The following is a 20060-nucleotide window of genomic DNA, read 5'->3' as shown; positions in this document are numbered from 1 at the left end:
GATTCTGCCTACTATGCAAAAGAATGAGTGTGTGTGTGTGTCCTTCACCTGTTGTTACATAGATACTTAAATCCAGTCTCCTGCAGCTGTCAGTGAAGGTTTCTGGAAGAAGAAAAAAAAAATTCCCAGTGGATTCTTGAAGATTTTCTTAACGTTCTGAGTGCATTTCTCTTGTGTTTAGTTACTTAGAGATATTGCAAATGAGCAAAACTTTTTCAGAAATTGATGTTTGTAAAAATATTTGAGAATTTTACACCTCAAAAAGATGACAGGCTTTGTACTGTTCTTGTATGGGAGCAGGGTGGGGAAATGCCTGTTAGAAGAGCACAGCCCCACTGTCTTGACTTGCAGTAGCTTAGTCTGAAAATGCTGGGTTGACTTCCAAACCCATTTTCCAACCAATTAGCCAAGAAAATACTACGCAGTGAGCTGAAATCCACACTATTCAGATTTATGTGAATGTAGATCTTGACTAGTCCACTTCATCTATATATAACGTCATTCTTTCTATGCATTTCACCTTCACCATGGAATAAAAGAAATAGCGTGTTTTGCAGAACAGCCTAATAAAACAGTAATCAAACTATCAAACTGTGTGAAGTGCCAGCAGATCATTCATGTCTGCTTTCTTCCACAGAACTCAGCCAAGTTTATAGCAAATACTTTCACTTACAAAGAATGTTGATATTTAAATAGTTGTGTTTGAACCACTGAAGTATATCAGCAGATTTTTTTCTCAGATCCTGGCTGGCTTGCGTTGTGTTTGGTTGTTGAAGTACACATCAGCGTTTCTGCTAAAAGGGAATACCTAATAAAAGTCTGTACGACTGTAGGTGATTATTGGTCTAATGGATTGGACTGTAGTTTACAGTCCTGGGACAGGAGAGCCCCCCTGAAACCTCCTTCACAAGTCTAAAACATATTGCTCTGGTTTTCACTTCTTCCCTCCCTCCCTCCCCGGAGAAGTAAGCCAGCCTCCATCACTAATGAGTCATCATCTTCTCCCCAAGCTCCTTCACAGCATTTTGCTCTCACACCTGTTTTTTGAGGAAAAGTTTAGAAGTGGTACGTTAGTCCCTGAATATTACTGCTTTTCTAGATAAACACCAAAAAGTACCCCCTGAAACTCCATTAATATAAATGTTTATATCCACACTCCTAGACGTATTTGTACAAATCATTTGCATGCTCATTATGGGTCATCATCTTTTGCCTAGCAACCAGGAATAAAATGACTTCTGCCTCCCTGGATAAAAAGCATCCCTTGGTGCTCAAGGCATTTGCAAATACCCACTGAAAACAAGGACTTGATAGCACGGGTGGTGCAGCACTGCCTCAGTTAGCCAGAAGGAAAAGGTAAATGAAGAAAGATGAAGGAAGCAGTCTGTGTTAGTTAGTACAGGACATAATTGCTGTGGTTAGGCAATTCAGAAACAAAAGATAGCTTGGTATCACTCTTAAAATGTTTATTGTAGTTAGCGGCCCCAGCCCCCACAGATGACTCTGCAGAACACTGTTCACTTGATGCTTGTTACGCTGCTGGGTGCCGGCTCGGCTGATTCTTTCCCAGATGAAAGGTTACCACTAGAATAAAGGCAAACATTAAAGCTGCCTCAAATCAAATAGTCTTAATTGGCCTAATAGGTAACTTTATCCAGCTTCACGTGTAGTTTTTACCGTTAATTAATATGTTATACATAGTTTTACTCATTTAGATTTACTCATCCACATTCAACATCGACACTTGAAGCCATTCCACAGATTACTTTTAAAGCAAAAGTTAATATTCAAATTTACTGAATCCTTTTGGGACCAAATTTATCAGGCAAGCTGCGATCCTCTCTGAGCCACACAAAAAATCAAACCACCCAGTTCAGCCGTCGGTTACCCTGTGACCACGTTGGGTAGCAGAGGTTTGGAATCTGGGACACTATCGTCCTGAATAATTGGGGGTATAGTGTCTGCCTCTTCCCATTATAGAAGTAGAATTATACTAAGTCTGTGGATTTGTGGATCCAGCTGTGATCAGTCATAGCACACATAGTAGGAAATTATTTTTAATCCTTTGCAATGAGACACACACAAAACAGCCTGCCGGTTATTGGCTTACAATAAAATAATGGGACTTTGTTCCTTTAATGTAATGACTGCTTTTTCTGAAAGTGACAGGGACAGCAAATATTGTACTAAAGGCCTGTAACTCGACAGATATTTTAATGTCCTGCTTTTAATGTCCAACAACTTGGGGTGAAATGGGAAAAGTACAGGCCAGCTCTGTAGCGAATTAAAAAAAAAACAATAAATTTCAGTGGCCAGAGTGTGAAAAGATATCTCTGCATCCTTAAACAGCATCAAAAGAATAATGAAATCGAAATCACACGAGGATACTTTTGGAGGGAGACATAATATTATATTCAAAAATTTTTTCAGTGTGCATCTGGAGAAATCAGACTCAACTTTCAGTTGCACCCAAGTAGATTCAGAACCTTGGAAAAGCAGAATCAGGCCCATAGCCTAATTATAATAGCGTGGTCTAAATTTACTGAAACGTGGGGTATGAACTGGACAGTCTGATAAATCATAGAATAGATTCATAGGATCATTTAGGTTGGGAAAGACCTTTAAGATCATCTAGTCCTAACCCAGCACTGCCAAGTCCACCACTAACCCATGGCCCTAAGTACCACATCAACACATTTCTTACACGCTTCCAGGCATGGTGATGAAAAAATCTAGGCAAGATACCAGTTTAACTAAAGGATTAATTTCTGTAGATGCCTCTGTACCATGTAAGAGAAACGTGTCAGAGGCATGGCCTCGCTCTTTGTTCCCAATGAAAAAGCTGCCACTGGGAAGCTGCTGATGTTTGCACAACGTGACATTTTATCTGGAGCTCCAAATCCTCAGTTCTACAGGATGCCTTGCTGGACCTCTTGCAAAATTTGTTAATTGCGAACACTTTGAGAGCACTGACCCATGGCTGCTCTAATTAAATAATTATTCTGAAGAACACTTATGAGGGCTGACAGGAGATGGGTCTGAAGGAACCACGCTAGACCTACCTCCAGACAAGTGCCGCCAGCCCCCTCCCAGGATGTTGCTCTTTCCTCGCCCGTTCTGTCAGCAGGTACAGTTCCAGCTATTTTTATTTTCAGCAGAATGACTCAAGTTCAAATTAGATTCAGATCATTTTCACTTTGGCTTAAGCCATCAACGAGTAAGCATCTTGGCCGGGGAAAGGGGGTCTGCTTCCCAGCCAGTCTTTTCTCCTTCTCTTTGCTTTTTTGCTCACAGACTTGCCTGTGCTTTGGGAGATGATAGTAATTGCTTCTACAAAGGCTTACAACTACCCTACAATACACTCTGTCAGCCTGGCCGCTTTCAAAGGTTTCTCAGCCACAGTTCCAATTCTGTCATTTTTTATAAAACACAAATTCCTTTCACACAAGCCATTTTTATCTTTTTCTTTTTCCAGAATTGCTCAGCTTATGGTTTTCATAATGCCACAGGATGGTTTTGATCTCACTTGCTGCTTTTTTTTTTTTTTGGTGTTAAATAATTTAATAGTGCAAATAACGTTGAAAAATCAGGACGTTTTCAATAAATCGTATTGTTGACTGCACAAAATTCAATCCCTCCTCTAAAAGACTTTAAAAATATACAAATGCGCATGAAGGGCTGAGAAAAGAATTGACAGTTTTTTAAATGAATCTTCCAAATACGCATTAGTAGGAGATTTTTGCAACTCCATTCCATACTTTTTGAAGTTATTGATTCCCACAGCATCTAAGTGGCCAGGTGCTCATTAGCACGTTCATCTCATACTTTTCTTTATACTACTAAATGAAGTTTTGTGGCTGTAGGAGGTACATGTCACAACAGGTAAACAACAGTGGGGGTTTTGAGCCCTTTTTAATCTACAGTCTTCCCTGACAGCTCAGCTTAGCTGTCCTCTTGTTAATCCCACAGAAGTTTGCTTTGTGCTTTAGCAGCACCCCAGCTATTCAATCCAGAAGCAGAGACCAGAACAAACGAAGCATCAGTAACTACCTCAGCCAAAAGCACCAAAGCTTGTTAAAAATTAAGCTGCTCCACCACTTTGCCAGTGTAAATCCAGGCAGGTTCCTGAGCACTGGTTCTGTCAGGGAGCACATCGTCATTTCACACCCAACTAAGGTGCTCTCCTTTGGGGAGTTTCCACAGTCCCTGTTGTCACACCACAGAAGACAGTTGTCTGACCAGAAGTCAAACCCCTGTTTGTAATTCACCTCCTTCACCTTCAAACTCATCTACAGTGAGAAATACATTTTGAAATGCCTTTGTTAAAGTGATGCGTTTGAGCATCGATGAACCAGCTCAGACAAATGTGTTTGCTGATGTGCCAGTTGCTGCTCATTCCTGTGAACCTGCACTGGTGTAAAATTGGTTCCAATAAAATCCTATTCATATCTGAAATCCATTCAAATTTGAGTCCCCAAATGCGTTGTATTTCCTTACTAAAATTACGCCTTCACTCGGCCGTCTCGTGCTGCCCCGAACACTGCATTACTGTGCTGTGTTTCCTGGTGCTATTGGTGCATTTCTTGATTTTGCAAGGTGCGGTAGTGCAGAGAGTTCGGATTTCCTTCCCGGGCAATCCACTGGGGAGCTATGTTGTCTCATTTGCACTTTCTTATTGAATTTCAATCATTTTTCCCAACAATTTGCTGGAGGAATTCCTGTGGGACGTCTTCAAATATTCCTAGCCCCATGCTGTCCGACAGCTCCTCATTTTCTCTTCTAGGGTTGTCTGTGTTTTCTCATTGAAGAATAATTCACCACATGACAACATTTTACATTAATGAAGCCCTGGTGGTATCAGATGTGCTAACATTCAGTAGGGAACACAGAAAATAAGTACAGGGATATACACAGTATAAAATAAAAATCAGCTGATGTGCAAAAAAGTTAATGAGGGGGAAAAATAGTTTCTGCTAGCATATGCTGACTCACGAGTATCTCTCCATCCTGCTCAAGCATGGGCAAATTGGGTTTATCTATCACTTTTCAAGGGTCCCTGAGGAAACGAGTAAAGATGGTGGACTCCAGAAAAAAATGAAGTGAATCTACTCAGTTGCTCTGCCCTTTCTTTTTGTGTGATGGACTACCCGTTCCTGGCAAAGAAGGAGGCTTTCTAATAAATTCCTGGGTCCCTCTTGCAGCTTTGAGGCAGCATCCTAAATCAGGGCAGGGACTCCGAGAAGGATGTGGGGTAGGGCTTTTCTGTGGAAAGCAGATCGGTCATCGTGCTCGCTGGCCCTCTGGAAATGCCCCGTGATGGATACACGTGGGCTGTGTAATGTAAGTGCTGCTTTTTCATTTCTGTACAATGTTCTGCGCTTAGTTTCTTCTGGTAGCAGCAGTGATCGTTACCGTAAGGGTCGATAGCCCAAACTTTACCTCTAGAATAGGCATCTGCCAGTCCAGCAGACACTGGCATTTTAGATCTTGCTAGCCCTAAAAATAATACCTTTTCTCATTAAAACAAACAAACAAACCAAAACAAACAGCCAATAACCAACTGGGAGCTCATTAATTTTAGATTTGAACAAACTTACTGAAATGGAGTAGTGTCAGAAGAACAGAACTGTGTAAAAGAAGCCGTTTTATGCTATGAACCACTCAAATATTCATGCATTTTAAAAGAATGGTATCAAATAATAATGAATATCTCTGTTTACTGAAACACTTTACAAAAATGAACTACTGCTATTGGGTTTTTTTCCTAATTCAGTTTAAATCCATCTGTGATTGCACAAGGAGCTGTAAAAATTAGAAGTGTCTTACATTTCGTATTTTCAGCTTATTTTTTGAGAAGCGTTGCATGTGCTTATGCTCTAACATAGGCATTCTGTGAAATCATCTTGTGGTTTTATTTTTTTTCCTCTATATATTATCTTTTAATATATATTCTTGGCTGTTGCTTTCCTGCTCTGGTTGAACATAAATAGATCTTCCCATTTCTTCTCAAATACTATCAAATTACTAATTTTACTACCTGAGTTTTGCTCTTTTAAGCCCAAGGGCATTTTCATTATGGAAGCTAGCTGCTGCCCTTAACATCAACAGCTCAAGTTATTTCCAACTATTGTAATTCAGAACACTTTTACTGAAGATCAGAATCTGAAATTTCTCTCTGTTCAGCTCTAGAAAGTCAAGCAAAACAAACCTCCTGGATGTGGAAAAGTTCAGCAGGTTGTCTGAACACTTTCAGCTGTGGAGGGGCTGTAGGAAACAATTTCATCTAAAACTGAAATGCACACACTGTGGTAGCCTATACTGTTTGGCTAAAAACAACCATCCCTCAATTCCCTCATTTTAACCCCACCCAGTGAGTTTTGTTTCTACTCTTGATTATTCTTCCAGCTTTGCTTATTTATTATTTCAAGCAACTAAGAGTACAATACCTGTGAAGCTGTTAGCAACAAAGTTGGGTATCTGTGCAAACCTCTACAGACTGTGAGCTGTGGGTCTGCTTTAAATGCTGCTTTAAAATCAAGCCAGTGTTCAGTTTTTCTAAAACCCTTGCAGAGTGTGGCCAGTGCTTGACAAGCCACGACTGGCTGGCGTGCCTTCTCCGAGACGTACGGACCTCTGCCGGGTCAGGGGCACCTGGTCAGGGCAGGCTGTAGGAAACGGAGAGGGAGGGAGGCAAGAGGGGATGCGATGATTCTAGTAACGCTTTTTTCATCCAAAGCATAGCATGAACTTCTGGAAAAGTCCATTCATAGACTCACAGAACAGGCTGGGTTGGAAGGGACCTTAAAGACCACGCAGTTCCACCCCCCTGCCACGGGCAGGGACACCGGCCACCAGCCCAGGCTGCCCCCAGCCCCGTCCAGCCCCTTGGGCACTGCCAGGGATGGGGCACCCACAGCTGCTCTGGGCAGCCCATCCCAGCATCTCACCACCCTCACAGGGAAGGATTTCTTCCTAACATCTCATCTAAACCTCCCCTCTTTCAGCTTAAAGCCATTCCCCCTTGTCCTATCACTACATGCCCTTGTAAAAAGCCTCCCCAGCTTTCTTGTCGGCCCCTCCAGGTACTGGCAGGCTGCTGGAAGGTGTCCCCATGCAGTTAGACATTTTTATTTCCTCTGGTTTAGTTTGCAGTTGATGTGACTGTCTATTCCTCCTTTCAGGTGACATGACGGAGTTTGAATGAGAACATTAGGATGAGCTGGCAAATTAATTTTGGGAGGGTAAGGACTATGCAGGAGATAACATTTTAATTAGTACCTGACATGGCCAAAATATCGCGAGGGATGTTACTCCCACAAGCCTTCCTGCCCCCTTCCAACAGACCCCCAGCATCATGATAGTTTGTATTTAAAATAAACCTTCAGGCTTCTTAAGCACCTGGCAAAGATGAACTTTCCAGGGTTTTTATAATTAATGTGAGCACAAAAGGAACTAGCATTAACTACTACAAAGCAGATGTATGCTTTGCCTACAGCTTTAGAAAGTGAGCTTTGTAGCTCCCAATCTTTGTTTATACAGTTCCAGCTGAGCTTAGTGTTTTAAATGTACCATTTTAAGGAAGCTTCAGATCAAAGCCTATTTCATCTTCCCAATAATTCAGCTGCTTCTGTAATCATCTCAAAGTCTGAACCGCAGGATCTTGGCATCTGCTGCTGTATTTATAAGACAAGGCAAAACAAGTGACAAAAGGATCAGAGGTGGTTATCAGCATAGGTGTCAACCCTGTGGAAGAATAGCCAGTGCATGCCAAAAACGCAGGACAAGAAATACAGCCTGTAGAACTTTGTCGTGAGATGTTGGTGACTATGGGAAGGATTTTAAATTAAAGATGTTCATTTATCAAACCGGCAAGGCATGTTTGGAACACAATACCTTTCCTTATAGTAATAGTAAACAATCCATTCCTTTCTACTTCATAACATTATTGGCATAATACTTCATTTTTTATTGTTATAAGAAGTTGCCTGGGGCCTCAATGAAAAGACCAAATTAGAGCATTGCCCCTTCCAACCAAGAACGGTGAAATATTTGTGAAGGTAATTATTGCCACCATTGCATCACCAAAATATCATATATAAACCACTTGGAGTCATCTACAAGTCACATACAGGTGTGTATGTTTATATGCATGTGTGTGTAGTTGCATTTGAAGTGGAGGGTTAGCACAGCACTGAATTTATCTTCATGTTTACTTTCAAAGCAGCTCCTGCAGCAGCGTTTTTAGAACACGCTTTGTATTTTGCATGAATGGGAGCAGACCCACTCCCTGAAGCCTGAAAGTTGATAGGATTTTTTGGGGGGTTGGGTTTTTTTTTTAACTTTAGTTTTAAAACCTGTTCGGTAACCCACACACTTATGGGCACAATTATAGCAGAGGGAAATAAGTTGTTGACTTACCTACAAGAGAGAAAATGTAGTGATGTTTGTCAGAGAAAGCATGGTTTAAATTCCCACATATTCTTTTTATACAAAGAATAATATAAAAATTAGCACTTAGTACAAAAGATGAGCATTATCTCTTGTCAACTTCCATGCTATGATACATTTACGTCCAATCTTTTTGAACAGTGTTATTATAGTGTGTTAAAATATGTGGTTTACCATACAACTTTCTCATGTTGGTCTTTAAAAATACAAAAATGAGGCGCTTTTTTTTCCTTCTGAATTGTTGAAACTATTCCTGTCCTATTTCTAACTGAAAGAATATAATATCACTATTGGGCAATGTCATGTAGGTTTGTGCTATGTCACATTTTAATCAAAACTAAATGGTCTTGTCCTCCAGGCTCGCAGGACAAATGACTGAACTACGTGTTACAACTAATATGTCTTAACAAATACAGCTGGCTTTCTGCTTGGGAGGAAGCAGGGCTGGTTTCCATCAATGCATCCACTCCCTCTTGCTTCTCAGGGAGCTCCAAGGCTGAAACTTCAGACTATGGATTGAGATGGGCTCATCTTGCAGTGTTTTCCATGTTATATTTATGTTATGTGGCTGGTCACCTGGGTCACAACACATTGGTTCTGTTCCACAGCAGGGCATTTGCATCTTTTTAAGCAGGTGACTCAAAATTACTGACATGTTCTGAAGCTGAATTCTGTCATGGCAAATTTGCTTCACACAGAAAGGGCACTGACCTCAGCAGCTAAATATGCATTTCTTACAGCTTCTACTTTATGTCTTGTCTTTTTTTTTCTTTTTTTTTTTTTTTTTCCATTTCTCTGCATTTGTCATTTTCTCTATAGTACAGAAACAGCTGAAACTAGCCCAGCTCTCAGGGAATTCTCACACGCTCTGCTTTGGCACTCAGGGAACAAGGAATTTGCTCCTCAGTCTCTACCTGAGAGACTATTTAGTGTTGTATAAGAATAATAAGAACCCAAAGAACCAGTCTCTCCACATGTAATTAGTAGCAATGTAGTGCTATTTGTAAGAATTATAATAATAATAGTAATGATAAGGCAACAGGTGCATGCCAGATAGGTGACAGGGAAAGCAAGTGACATAAAACATGTTACACACATTCTGTGACTCTGGTCGCATAGCTTGCTTGTTGTGAAATATGGTGTCATGTATGGCTGTCTTTTCTCTGGACGGTATGGATCCCTTGCTTGGCACACGGTACCAGAACATTATGGCAGCAAGTGAGACCAACGCAGTAACGCAGCAGTCCTGAGTGCTGGGTTAGAGTTAACTGCAGTGTGAGTTATAGATCACAGTCATAGAACGGTTTGGGTTGGAAGGGACCTTGAAGACCACCCAGTTCCAACCCTCTGCCATGGGCAGGGACAGCTGCCACCAGCCCAGATTGCCCCCAGCCCCATCCAGCCTGGCCTTGAACACTCCCAGGGGTGGAACTAAGCCATAAGGCTTGTTCTGTTCGCAGCCAGAGATTTTACAATACTGTTTAGCTAGGCTCAAGTAAAAATGAGATGTGAGAAAATATTCAATATTGATTTAACTTTATTCATCTACAGGTAAGTTTAGTTTATTGTTATTTCTGGCACTGAACACTTTTGAAAGTCCCTCCCTGAAAAAGTTAAATTAAATATTCTACTGTTAATTTTCACCATGGATGTGTACAGATTAGTATCTGTAGAGCCGAAAAAGTCCATAATGGAAGTACGCCTATAAAAAACTGAGCCTTTACAGCATGCTAATGTCTTTCCATTAGGTCAGATTAATGTTTTCTGCTTGGTGAAAATAGGTATTTAGCAACAGTGCTTTCAGAATAAATAACTGCTGGACCAATTGCTTCACCCTTGGGAATGAATCTGCACTTTCAGTGCTTTCTAGTAAATCATCTCTGCAGCATGATTCGTAACATCTGGATTCAGATCTGAGGATGTCGGTTGGATCCAGCAGCAGGTAGATCCTCCCGCACCGGTGTTGCCGTGACTCAGAGGGGTGACGGCCACGGCCACTGCTTGTGGTCCTGCTGACACGTCAGATGCAGGGCACCGCGCACCGTGATGGCGCTGACAAGCTGGATGTTAACCAGCCTGCCTCGGCATCCCTGGTGGTAACAGCAGCGATCCAGCCTGCTGCACGCGGGGAAGCCGTGGGCTGTGAACAGCTGTCAGCCAAGCACATCAGCAGGGAAGGAGCCAGGAATTAACGTGATGTGCGGACCTGGGATCAGAGGGCTGCTAAGGCAGGACTTTTGGTAACATCAATAAAACAAGAAGGGTAAAGCCTTGTGGTTTTTCCCTTTTTAAAAGGTGTAATCAATTAAAGGCAGAATCTCTTATCTTGAAGAAAATACACACAGCAGTGAAAATGCTTATTTGCATGTTTGCATTTGTGTCTTTTTCACAGCACTAGCATTTTAAATGGCGGTTGACAGTTGACTGGACAGATTTCAGTTGCTAAAGAGGGGCTGTGGAGAAGTTCCTTGGTGTTTCTCTTTGTCCCAGGTTTTTTAATCAGTGCTTCAAGTCATGTCAATATCCATATTGCTTGCAACCTAGGCATTCTCTCCTTATAGATCTTCAAATAGCAAGAGACCCATTATCCCATCTATTCCTCCTACAGCCCTATTATTCTCATCTGAGGACTGTTACTTGAAACTTCTATTAATAGTAAAGAGGTACATTTGCACTGCATTTTTCATGAAGAGGGTTCTTAAAAATGCTTTATAACTTCTACTAATGCAAATTTATATATGAGGATCTTAGATCTGGGGCTCCTCAGAGCGATGCTTCCTAATTGTTTGATATGTAACTAATGGGCTCTACCGCCAGAAATAAATCATTAAGTACCCTGGATCCTGGATAGCCAGCTGGAGGCTGGGCCTGACTTTCTGTGTATTAAACTTCTGCCCTCTGAATGTCAATCCACTTTGAAGTGTCTAAAATAATGTGTCCCAAAATAAACAAATTGAGAATGATTACAGACTTCTGAAAATGTTCAAATAAAATAAATGAAATAGAATGCAGTCCTATTAGGTAGAGAGGCAGAATCTTTTTAACCATGCACGGTAGCATTAAAATAAAATTTAATAAAAAAATTGTAAAATAATACTTCCTCTATTTTAATGTGCATGAGAAAGTAAGATTGAGGGCATGAAATACTTGAATAGACATTTAACTGAACTTTGCATTAAATTTTTGAAGTCTCATGAAGAAATTTATTATTCACTACATATTAACAGCACAGTTGGTCCCTGTTATACTCGTGAAACAGCAGCTATTCCTGTGAAGAAAGACTGCAGTTTTAAGAGCGAACCTCACTATAATACCCACTGTTGAATCATCCTTAAGCAACATTCTTAAGGAATATCTCAGTTATTTGCAAAAACCCTCTCCAGAATGCAGAAAACTGCAGTTCTGGGCTTACTGTCATGCCTCAGACCAAATTCCAAAGGAGACCTGCAGGCCTGGGGCATTTTGGGTGTAACGACAGAAAGCACCATCCAGGGTCCCACTTGTCCCGGCTGCCCTCGGAGTGAGAGAAGGAGGCAGTCTTCAAGGGAGCAATGTCATAGCAGGGGCTGAAAGCCTACTCTGGCTCCATCAAAATCAAGAGAAATGTTGTTAGTGAATGGCAGGAGGACACAGGGGTCCTGTGTCTGTCTGAGCAGCCGCCAGCTGTAACCGAGCTGCTGCAGGTCATGTGTTGCAGCACTTGGGTAGTGGCAGGGAACTGGTGCAAGGAGGAGTGTACATGTACATAGTAAAAGCTGGTTCTCGGCATGGTTAGCATTACAGACAAGCAGGGAAAAAAAAAAAAAAGACAACTTTGTTACAAATGGTATTTTACAGATCCTGACATGTTTGATTGGCTGGACTATAGAGGGAAATCGTTTCAGGTCTGATTTACCATTAATTAATCTACTTCTGTTCCACCTACAGTGTGCATTCAATCCTGTTTTCTACCACACTTTAAAAGCATGGATTCAAATTACCTCAGTCAAGGCAGTTTAAACCAAATGACCACTTTGCAGAATTTCTTTCAGAGACATTAGTTTTTCACTGGGAAGGCCATTCTGCATGGTGCTGAGGCCAGGAGAGGAGGGGAGCATGCTCTGAGTTCCAGCCTGGCACTGGCAGGATGGCATTGCAAGTTTGAGAGCAAATACAATATCCCTCAGAGCGTTTAACTTACCGTAGGTTTCTCTAGTGTCTGGAGTTGTCTTTGTATTTGGAAGTATATGGATCTGAATATGGGACACAGCCCTAGAGGATATTTTCTTTAATATTGTTTTTTATCCTGTAACTTGCTGGCTGTCTGTGAAGCTCAATATTCCTGTACAGAAGGCACGATGAGGATGTCAGGAAGGCATGGGGATGGGTGTTTGTAGTCCAGAGTTCCAGCCTTGGTTTCCTAAAGATGTCATGTGCCGCAGCAAATACTTAATGAGTACCAGGTTTGCACAGTAAAACTGTGTTACACACATCTTTGACAACTGAATCTTGTTTTTCACCTACTTGATACAATCAGTAGTCAAAGCTGTGTTTATGCGTGCAGGTTTGACTGGAGATATATGTGTGAAATCTGAACATACGCATAACCTGTCATGTATGAGGTATTGGCTAAACACCACTGGCGTGTTATGCACTGTATTTCTCCTTTTTTCCTTTACAAAACTGACTTTCAAAGGACGAGGTGGCTACTTGGCAGAAGGAGAGATAAGATACTGCCTGCTTTTAGTTCTGAACCATGATAGAATTATTGGCATACTCCTCCAAAAACATCTGTGAAGACAGGGTATTGAAAGGAAGGCTGTTATAGTCCCTCTTGTTGCTGTTGTTGCCTAATAATATTTTGGCAGAAATTATGTCTGATGAAAATCAGCTGATTACAAATCACCAGGGGATGCAGGAACAGCATCTCCCATCCCATGTAAAGGGAAGTATCTCCATCACTTCTAACATATTTAGGTGCCCAGCTCCTGCTGAAATTAGTGCATGATGGAAATTTCTTTATCTTTATGGATCTAAATTCACGGAATAAGAAATCATTCCTGCCTGTCTAGAGCTAGTTCATTCCTGAATAGCTATTACCTGTAAAATCCGTTTTCTTCCTACGCCCTCACTCCTTCAGGCAACATCTCCTGATGGGGGCTTGTTACAGGCAGGAGAATGGAATTTGTTCTGCTATTGCTTCTGTTGTGATTGTTCTCTGATAAAAGACTTTGTGAGTAAAAACCAAGGAACAACAGTGGCATGAGATGTCCCTTATAGAAAGGATGATACGGTGGGCTCAAAAATCTTATCATTCTATGAATTTTGTTTTAACTTGCAAAGATAAGATACTTTACAGTGAGTAAAATACAATGTTAATTTAGGCTAGAAAATAAAGAGATAAGCTTTTTCAGTAATGTAAGCTACTTTACAGTTGATACTGCATTGTCTTCCATCTATTTTACATTAATTGTTGGGGTTTTTTCTTTAAGACCTGATTTTTTCCTTACCTGGTCTCAGCCTTAGTGTGTTACAGGTCTTCATATTTTTATCTTTAATAGGAAAAGCTATCAAACTCTTCAAGCATTACAGAAAAATTGGGAAATCTTTTTCTCCCTCCTCTCCAAATCCTGAAAAACCTTTCCCTTAGAAAAAGCTATAATGTCCTATTTTTAACTTGTGAGTTGTTTCTGACCCCAGCAAACCCGGTGAGAACAAACAAATACTCCCCACAGCCGTGAGATATCAGCGAGTTCGTTGCAGTCATCGGAGCCGTGAGTTTAACTTGGGAAGACAAGCTGTGGGACTCATTGCTCTTCCATAAGGTGGAAGGAGGAATATTATAATGTGCAGTGAATTGGAGAAGACATATTGTGGTTTGCCTTGTGAAGGGTGTCTGCCTCTACAGCATAAAATCTTGCTCTGTACTCCAAGAAATGTCATTTAAAATGTAGAATGAGTGCACAGCAGGAATAATAAAATTGTCTGAGCATGTGAATTGTAAGCACTAAACATGATACAGAAACAAGAATATTTTTTCTGACAGAACCTGGTGACTAATGCAGCTTTCTTCCTTAAAAATATTTGCTTCAACTGGACATTAATCTCTTGGCAGAAATTTCTGGAAAAATTAGGTATTTCTCAGTAAAAATTTATAAGGAAATAAATGTTTTACCTAGCTAAAAAAATGGAATTGACAGCCTTCATAGGTGGCAAAGTCTCATTTGCAGAACTAGAGCAACATAACCATTTTCTTTGTTATGTATATAAATAAGTATATGTGTTTCCTGTTACTGTAATAATAGCCTTCTACTAAGCCAAATGTGGTTATAAATTATTCCTAGCATCTTGTTCGAGTAGTACGTCTAGGCAAGAGCGTACCTCCTCCCCATCTGTTTGACTGCTATTTTTCTCTGGAATCCTAAAAGGTGAAAACACTGAAGTTCAATAGTCACGTAGCTCTAATTGAGAACAGTGGGTAGCTCTGCGTGTCACTTCTTCCATCACAAATCATGTCAGCGACCGAGGCAGCGCTTCGAGTACAACTTGTAATTCATGATGACTTACATTTTCTTTCTAACTTGCATCCTTTTCCCTCAACTTCTCTTTTACCTCAGAGCTCTTAATGAGGAGGACTTTACAACCATCAACAATATCTTTCTAATAGTCTGTCTGGAGAAGGTTTTCTTGGCTGATGCTCTTGACTCACTCTGGTGTTTTGTTCTTTTTTCTAGCTTGCACAGACAAAGAACTGAGGAACCTCGCTTCACGACTAAAAGACTGGTTTGGCGCTTTGCATGAGGACGCAAATCGTGTCATCAAACCGACCAGCTCAGAGACGGCACAAGGCAGTAAGGAAACACTTTTCCCCTTGAACAATGAGTGTTGTAGGCAGCTTCCCAGCCTGAGGGTGTTTGGCTGAGGACAGCTGTTAGTGCTACAGTGTCGTGTCAGGCAGGTCCAGCGAGGCAGCAGGTCCACAGGAGACCTGAACCTGCAAATAAATAGCTGCGCCATTTCTGAAGGAGCTGCCGTCATTCTGTACTCTCTCTAGCCCAAACTGCTCTAAAAATTGGCAGTCAGAGACAGAGAGACCTTTACAAGTTAATCAGGCAAATAACTGTGTCTGAAGGCCACGGAGGTCACATCTATACTAGTAAATAAAACTGCTCGGGGACTTCTCTCCAGCCCTGAGGTTAACCGGCATGACCTGGTTCGTGTCTGTACAGTTGAACTCCGTGATGCTCCAGATCCATGTGGCTGCATCCACGTCACTTCTTGGGGATGGACCCTGGCCTGTGCTTACCCCCCAGTTTGTGGCCAGGCATTTTCTGACCCACTGCCAGCGGCATGAGCCCAAAACATGGCATAGGGACAATTTGCCGATGTTGGAAAAGACTCACTCTGATATTACTTTGCAATTTCCTGCTAACTCCTTATGCCAAAAAATAATAAAACATTCACATCTCAGCCATAGAGCAGGAATAGTTAAATGGTGTGGAAAGCTGGAATCTGTTGTGTCCCAGGTATTTAACAACACCATCTTTACTTCCTTTGATGCTTCTTTTTTTTTAAGAAAGGAAGAAAATGAACAGCTTAGAGGACATTTACTCTCTGTGGGTTAAGCCAACATGACTGATTTTGATGTCATTTACCCACCAGGGAGGGGAAAGATTCAGACAACAGCATCAAAAGAGGTCATGTTCATCAGAGAGCAGATGTGACTTTATTTTCTGTAAGGACTCGTTAATCCTTTTAAATAGTATGTCCCAAAACACGCGGGCCCTTGGGTTGCGAAGTAGGATGCACGAGTTTTATCTAGGTGTGTGACTCCACTTCACTGCCCTAATTCTCTGGTACAGGCTGTCTGAACACACAGAATTTAAAGGGTTCAGTCAACTTCTCCCTTTCGCAGCTTTTTCGGCCCCAGTGCCTAGTTTCCCGGTAGTGTGAGACTGGAGATGCTGACAGCGAGTAGAGCAGACTGGAATGTCAGGCTGGGCATCTACTGTCGGTCCGTGTCTCCCCAGTCACTCTTCTTTTGTGCTGCTTCTGAGCTCGTGTGGCCATACATCACCTAAAGAGTGATACCATACATTCCTAAATGTATACCATTTATATGTATACCTAAATACATACCATACATATAAAGGCCATACATTCCTAAAGAGACAGAATATACCACAGGCTGTATTGCTCAAAGCTATAGTTGGCACATTAGTGCCAAGTAATTGTGTCTTAAAACTATGGGGTGAAACGAGCCGTGTTCTGTGTAAATGATCTTTTTCGTATGTCCCTTACTTTCCATAATATTTATAACAAAGTCAGTATCTTTAAAACCATATGTCCTACTTATTTTTTAAACGGTACTGCAGGAAAGGGTATTATCCTGCAGAGGAAGCTGATCCATAGTGCAAAAAGGCAACTGGATGTACAGCTAATCATGGCTTCAAGATGTGAATTCATTTCAGACCCCATGACAGAAGACACCAGAGACTTAAAACTTTGTCTGAAATCCTTCAGGCCCAGAGCCATGTGAAATCTCATTTTATCAGATTGTCAAAAGGACGTTTTTCATGCAGATGACCTGTGAGCTGCTCGTGAGGACCTTGCCAAAGGCCAAAGGCCAAATTCATTCCTAAAGGCGTTAGGTCTGTCGTTCCCTCTCCCACCCCTCCCACACCCCCACCCCCACCACCCCCACCCCCGAAGCAATTTCAGTGAGAAAAACATTCCTGGTAATTCTGCAGTGTTTGCTCTGATTCACAGAGGAGCTGTTATCTCTTTTTAGTTTAGTTTGATTCCTGGCAGCTTTTATATGAAAGGCTGCCTAGATGATCTTAAACACTTGATCTCAACAATGTTCATTTTTAGACTGTTGACTTAGTTTGGCACGTTTTCTTATTTTCTTATATGTCAGTTAAAAAAAAGAAAGAAAGAAAGAAACTTTATGAGTTAAGATGCTGGAATTGGTTTTGAATGCCACAAAACTTGGGCTTGTTTTTCTTTTAAAGAGTTTGCAATAGTATCCATGAGTTAATCTGCATGTGCCTAATTCTCTCTGGTAGCACTGGAAGTACCGACAGAGTAAGGACAGCAGTATTTGGCTGCCTCCAAACATTTGTAAAAATGAAAGACATCTTAAACAGGGCTCAGAATTCAAAGTTCACACACCCAAGCTGAAAAAAAAGAGTTTGTGTGAATCCTGGCAAACAGGACACATGTAACCCTGGAAACACACTCTGATGTACATATGCATTGCCTGGCTTGGTTTTTTTTATTGCTCTGCATGTGTTGCCTTCCTCACCAGGCTGATCACTTCAGTAAACTGAACTGGTTTGGTTATGCCTGTAGAGTCTTAAAAGGCATGTACATCCTCAAAGTAATCCATTTTGGATATGCCCCTGTGGCAGTAAAAGGAACAGATGGTGGGATGCGATGACTATGATGCCTCAGACACATCAGCTGTCTAGAGAAGGTGTTCCAGCAGAGATTTCTCTATGCTACATTAAATTTTCAAGATGTTACTGTGAGTGTAAATAAGCTTTTTGAGTGTATTAAGTTCACCCCCCAGGTGAAGAAAAAGAGTACACTTTTTTTTTTCTTTTTTTTTTTTTTTTTTTAAACTCTCTTGAAAGGAAACGGATGAGGGCAAGTCATTGTGTTTGAAATCTCAAGCCTTCAGTGAGCTATCTGCCAGGTCCCAGCCAAGCACCACAGGCCAGGAACTTTTGTCTTTTGCAGGCTTTGTACAATTGAAGTCTCCTCAATAAATAATACAAGCAACTCAGGGACGTGCTTTGACATAAGGAAATAATAAAACTAATTAGGTAGTAAGATCAGATTCAAATTGCTCCTGAGCCTGTTGATAAATCATAACATTCCCATATTGTATCTAGATAGTCTCTTTGGTTGGAGTGGGAGTTCTTTTTCTCTTGCTAGAGATCTGTGCAATATAAAGGATTTTTTCTAGGGAACATTTCTTCTCCTCCTTCCTTTATTTTAAGCGATGGGGGAAATTAGGTTAATTATTCCCCTGCTAATTTAATTGTAGTATATACATTAATAAAGTGAAACCAGCTCATGTAAGTCAACTCTTGAAGGGGGGAAATAGTTTTATGTGCCAGAAGGTGTGTTTATTTTTAATTAGGATTTTCACTTAAAGACTTTTTTGAATTTCATTCCATTTTAATTCCGAGGAGGTGGAGCGCTTTACGTATTAATAGGGTATGAGGCTTTTACGTGTAGGTCACCGCTTTGAATTCCTTCCAGATCTGTAGTGAATGGAAGTTGTTAGGATGCTGAACAGCTGTCAGTCAGAATGGGAAGCGGGATGGTCTCGATCCAGGTCCTTGTGAGCAGGTGTCCAAATGAAAGCAACGACCACCACAAGTGACATTAATTGGTATCTGTGTTGGCAGCCTCTGCCAAGGAGCCAAGAGCAGGAGAGATGCGGAGCCTGCACCATTCTCTGGCTTCTCACCATAGCGCTGGGCTGACGCGCACAGGGGGATGCAGAGAAGCTCTCACTGAAGTTGCTGTTGTTCCGGGTCTGTTGTGCTGGAAGTCCAGCCTATTAACCAAGGCTTAATTCATTACAGAATTACAGTATGTGGTTTGTTTGATCCAGCTTATTGCATCATATTTTATAAGCAAGTATATCAAAAGACTCTAAAAAGGAGTTAATTCATTCAGCATCACTTGGCCTCCCCAAGCTGATGGGAGCACAGTGACCCTCCCAGTGAAGGTAAGTGAGCTCTGAGAGCCGTTCTCCATCAGGTGCCCCGGTTACACGGTAAGTCAGAGCCTGCACCGCGCCCAGGGCACACTTTGCTTTCATTCCTGTTGCTGGGTGCTGAGAGCATCCAGGGTTGCTGGTTTTGTACTGCAGAAGCCGTGTTGCAAAAGCTGATTTACAGGCAGTAGCTTTTACCAGGAGATAACATGAGGAGGAGGTAGATACCACTGTTCACCTTCAACCACATATTGAGGGACAGTTAAAGAATTAACCTTTTCACTGGTAGCAACCATCCAGCTAAAGGCTTTCCATCACACCTACCACTGTAATTTTAAAGACTTCCAGACCACACTGTCTAATAATCCAGCACTGCTTAATGATGCAGCCTCTTAATAAACCTAATCTGGAACTCCGGTCACAAGAGTGAAAGCTCCCTTGTTTATAAAAAATTACAATCAAAAGCTCTTTAGCTAATGTAATTAACTGTCTTCGTCAGTGACCTTTCATGATTGTATCTTGCATCCAAGCCCAGATGGTATGTCACAGAGCAGCGCCGCATTCACATCAGTCACCATCTTGCGATCTGCACAGACAGATCGGCACTGAGGGCACGCTGCTGGCGTATCCCTGGGCGCGTGTTGTACACACAGATAAAGGCTTCCCAGGAGGGAGGAAAACAAGACTGAGAAATAATCCACAGACACTGTCAGGGGCAAGTTTGTGCCAGGACCTCCTCCCTGCGTTGATCCTTGCCAGTTAGGAGGTGACCTTTAGAGACCCACCAGGGCTGAGGAACAAATACCATACTCAACTGGTTGTACAGCAGACCTTGTAGTTGTTCACCTTGACAGCAGTAAGTGCCATGACAGGACGTAAAGACCATCACCAGGGAGAG

The 20060-nt window shown here is 41.6% G+C and overlaps 1 protein-coding gene across 1 annotated transcript in view; it reads left to right on the top strand.

Annotated features, from left to right (window-relative positions):
* The window catches only part of SPOCK1 (SPARC (osteonectin), cwcv and kazal like domains proteoglycan 1), a 324191-nt gene that overhangs the window by 290361 nt on the left and 13770 nt on the right, over positions 1–20060 (top strand). The window contains exon 7 of the mRNA XM_055813067.1: positions 15162–15278. Within this exon, the coding sequence (XP_055669042.1) occupies positions 15162–15278 (117 nt within the window). The remainder of the gene's footprint in view (positions 1–15161; positions 15279–20060) is intronic.

Source organism: Falco peregrinus, chromosome 8 (genome assembly GCF_023634155.1).
Source record: "Falco peregrinus isolate bFalPer1 chromosome 8, bFalPer1.pri, whole genome shotgun sequence".
Taxonomy (NCBI): Eukaryota; Metazoa; Chordata; class Aves; order Falconiformes; family Falconidae; genus Falco; species Falco peregrinus.
The sequence above is the reverse complement of the archived record's forward strand: the minus strand, read 5'-3'. Positions and strand labels throughout refer to the sequence as shown.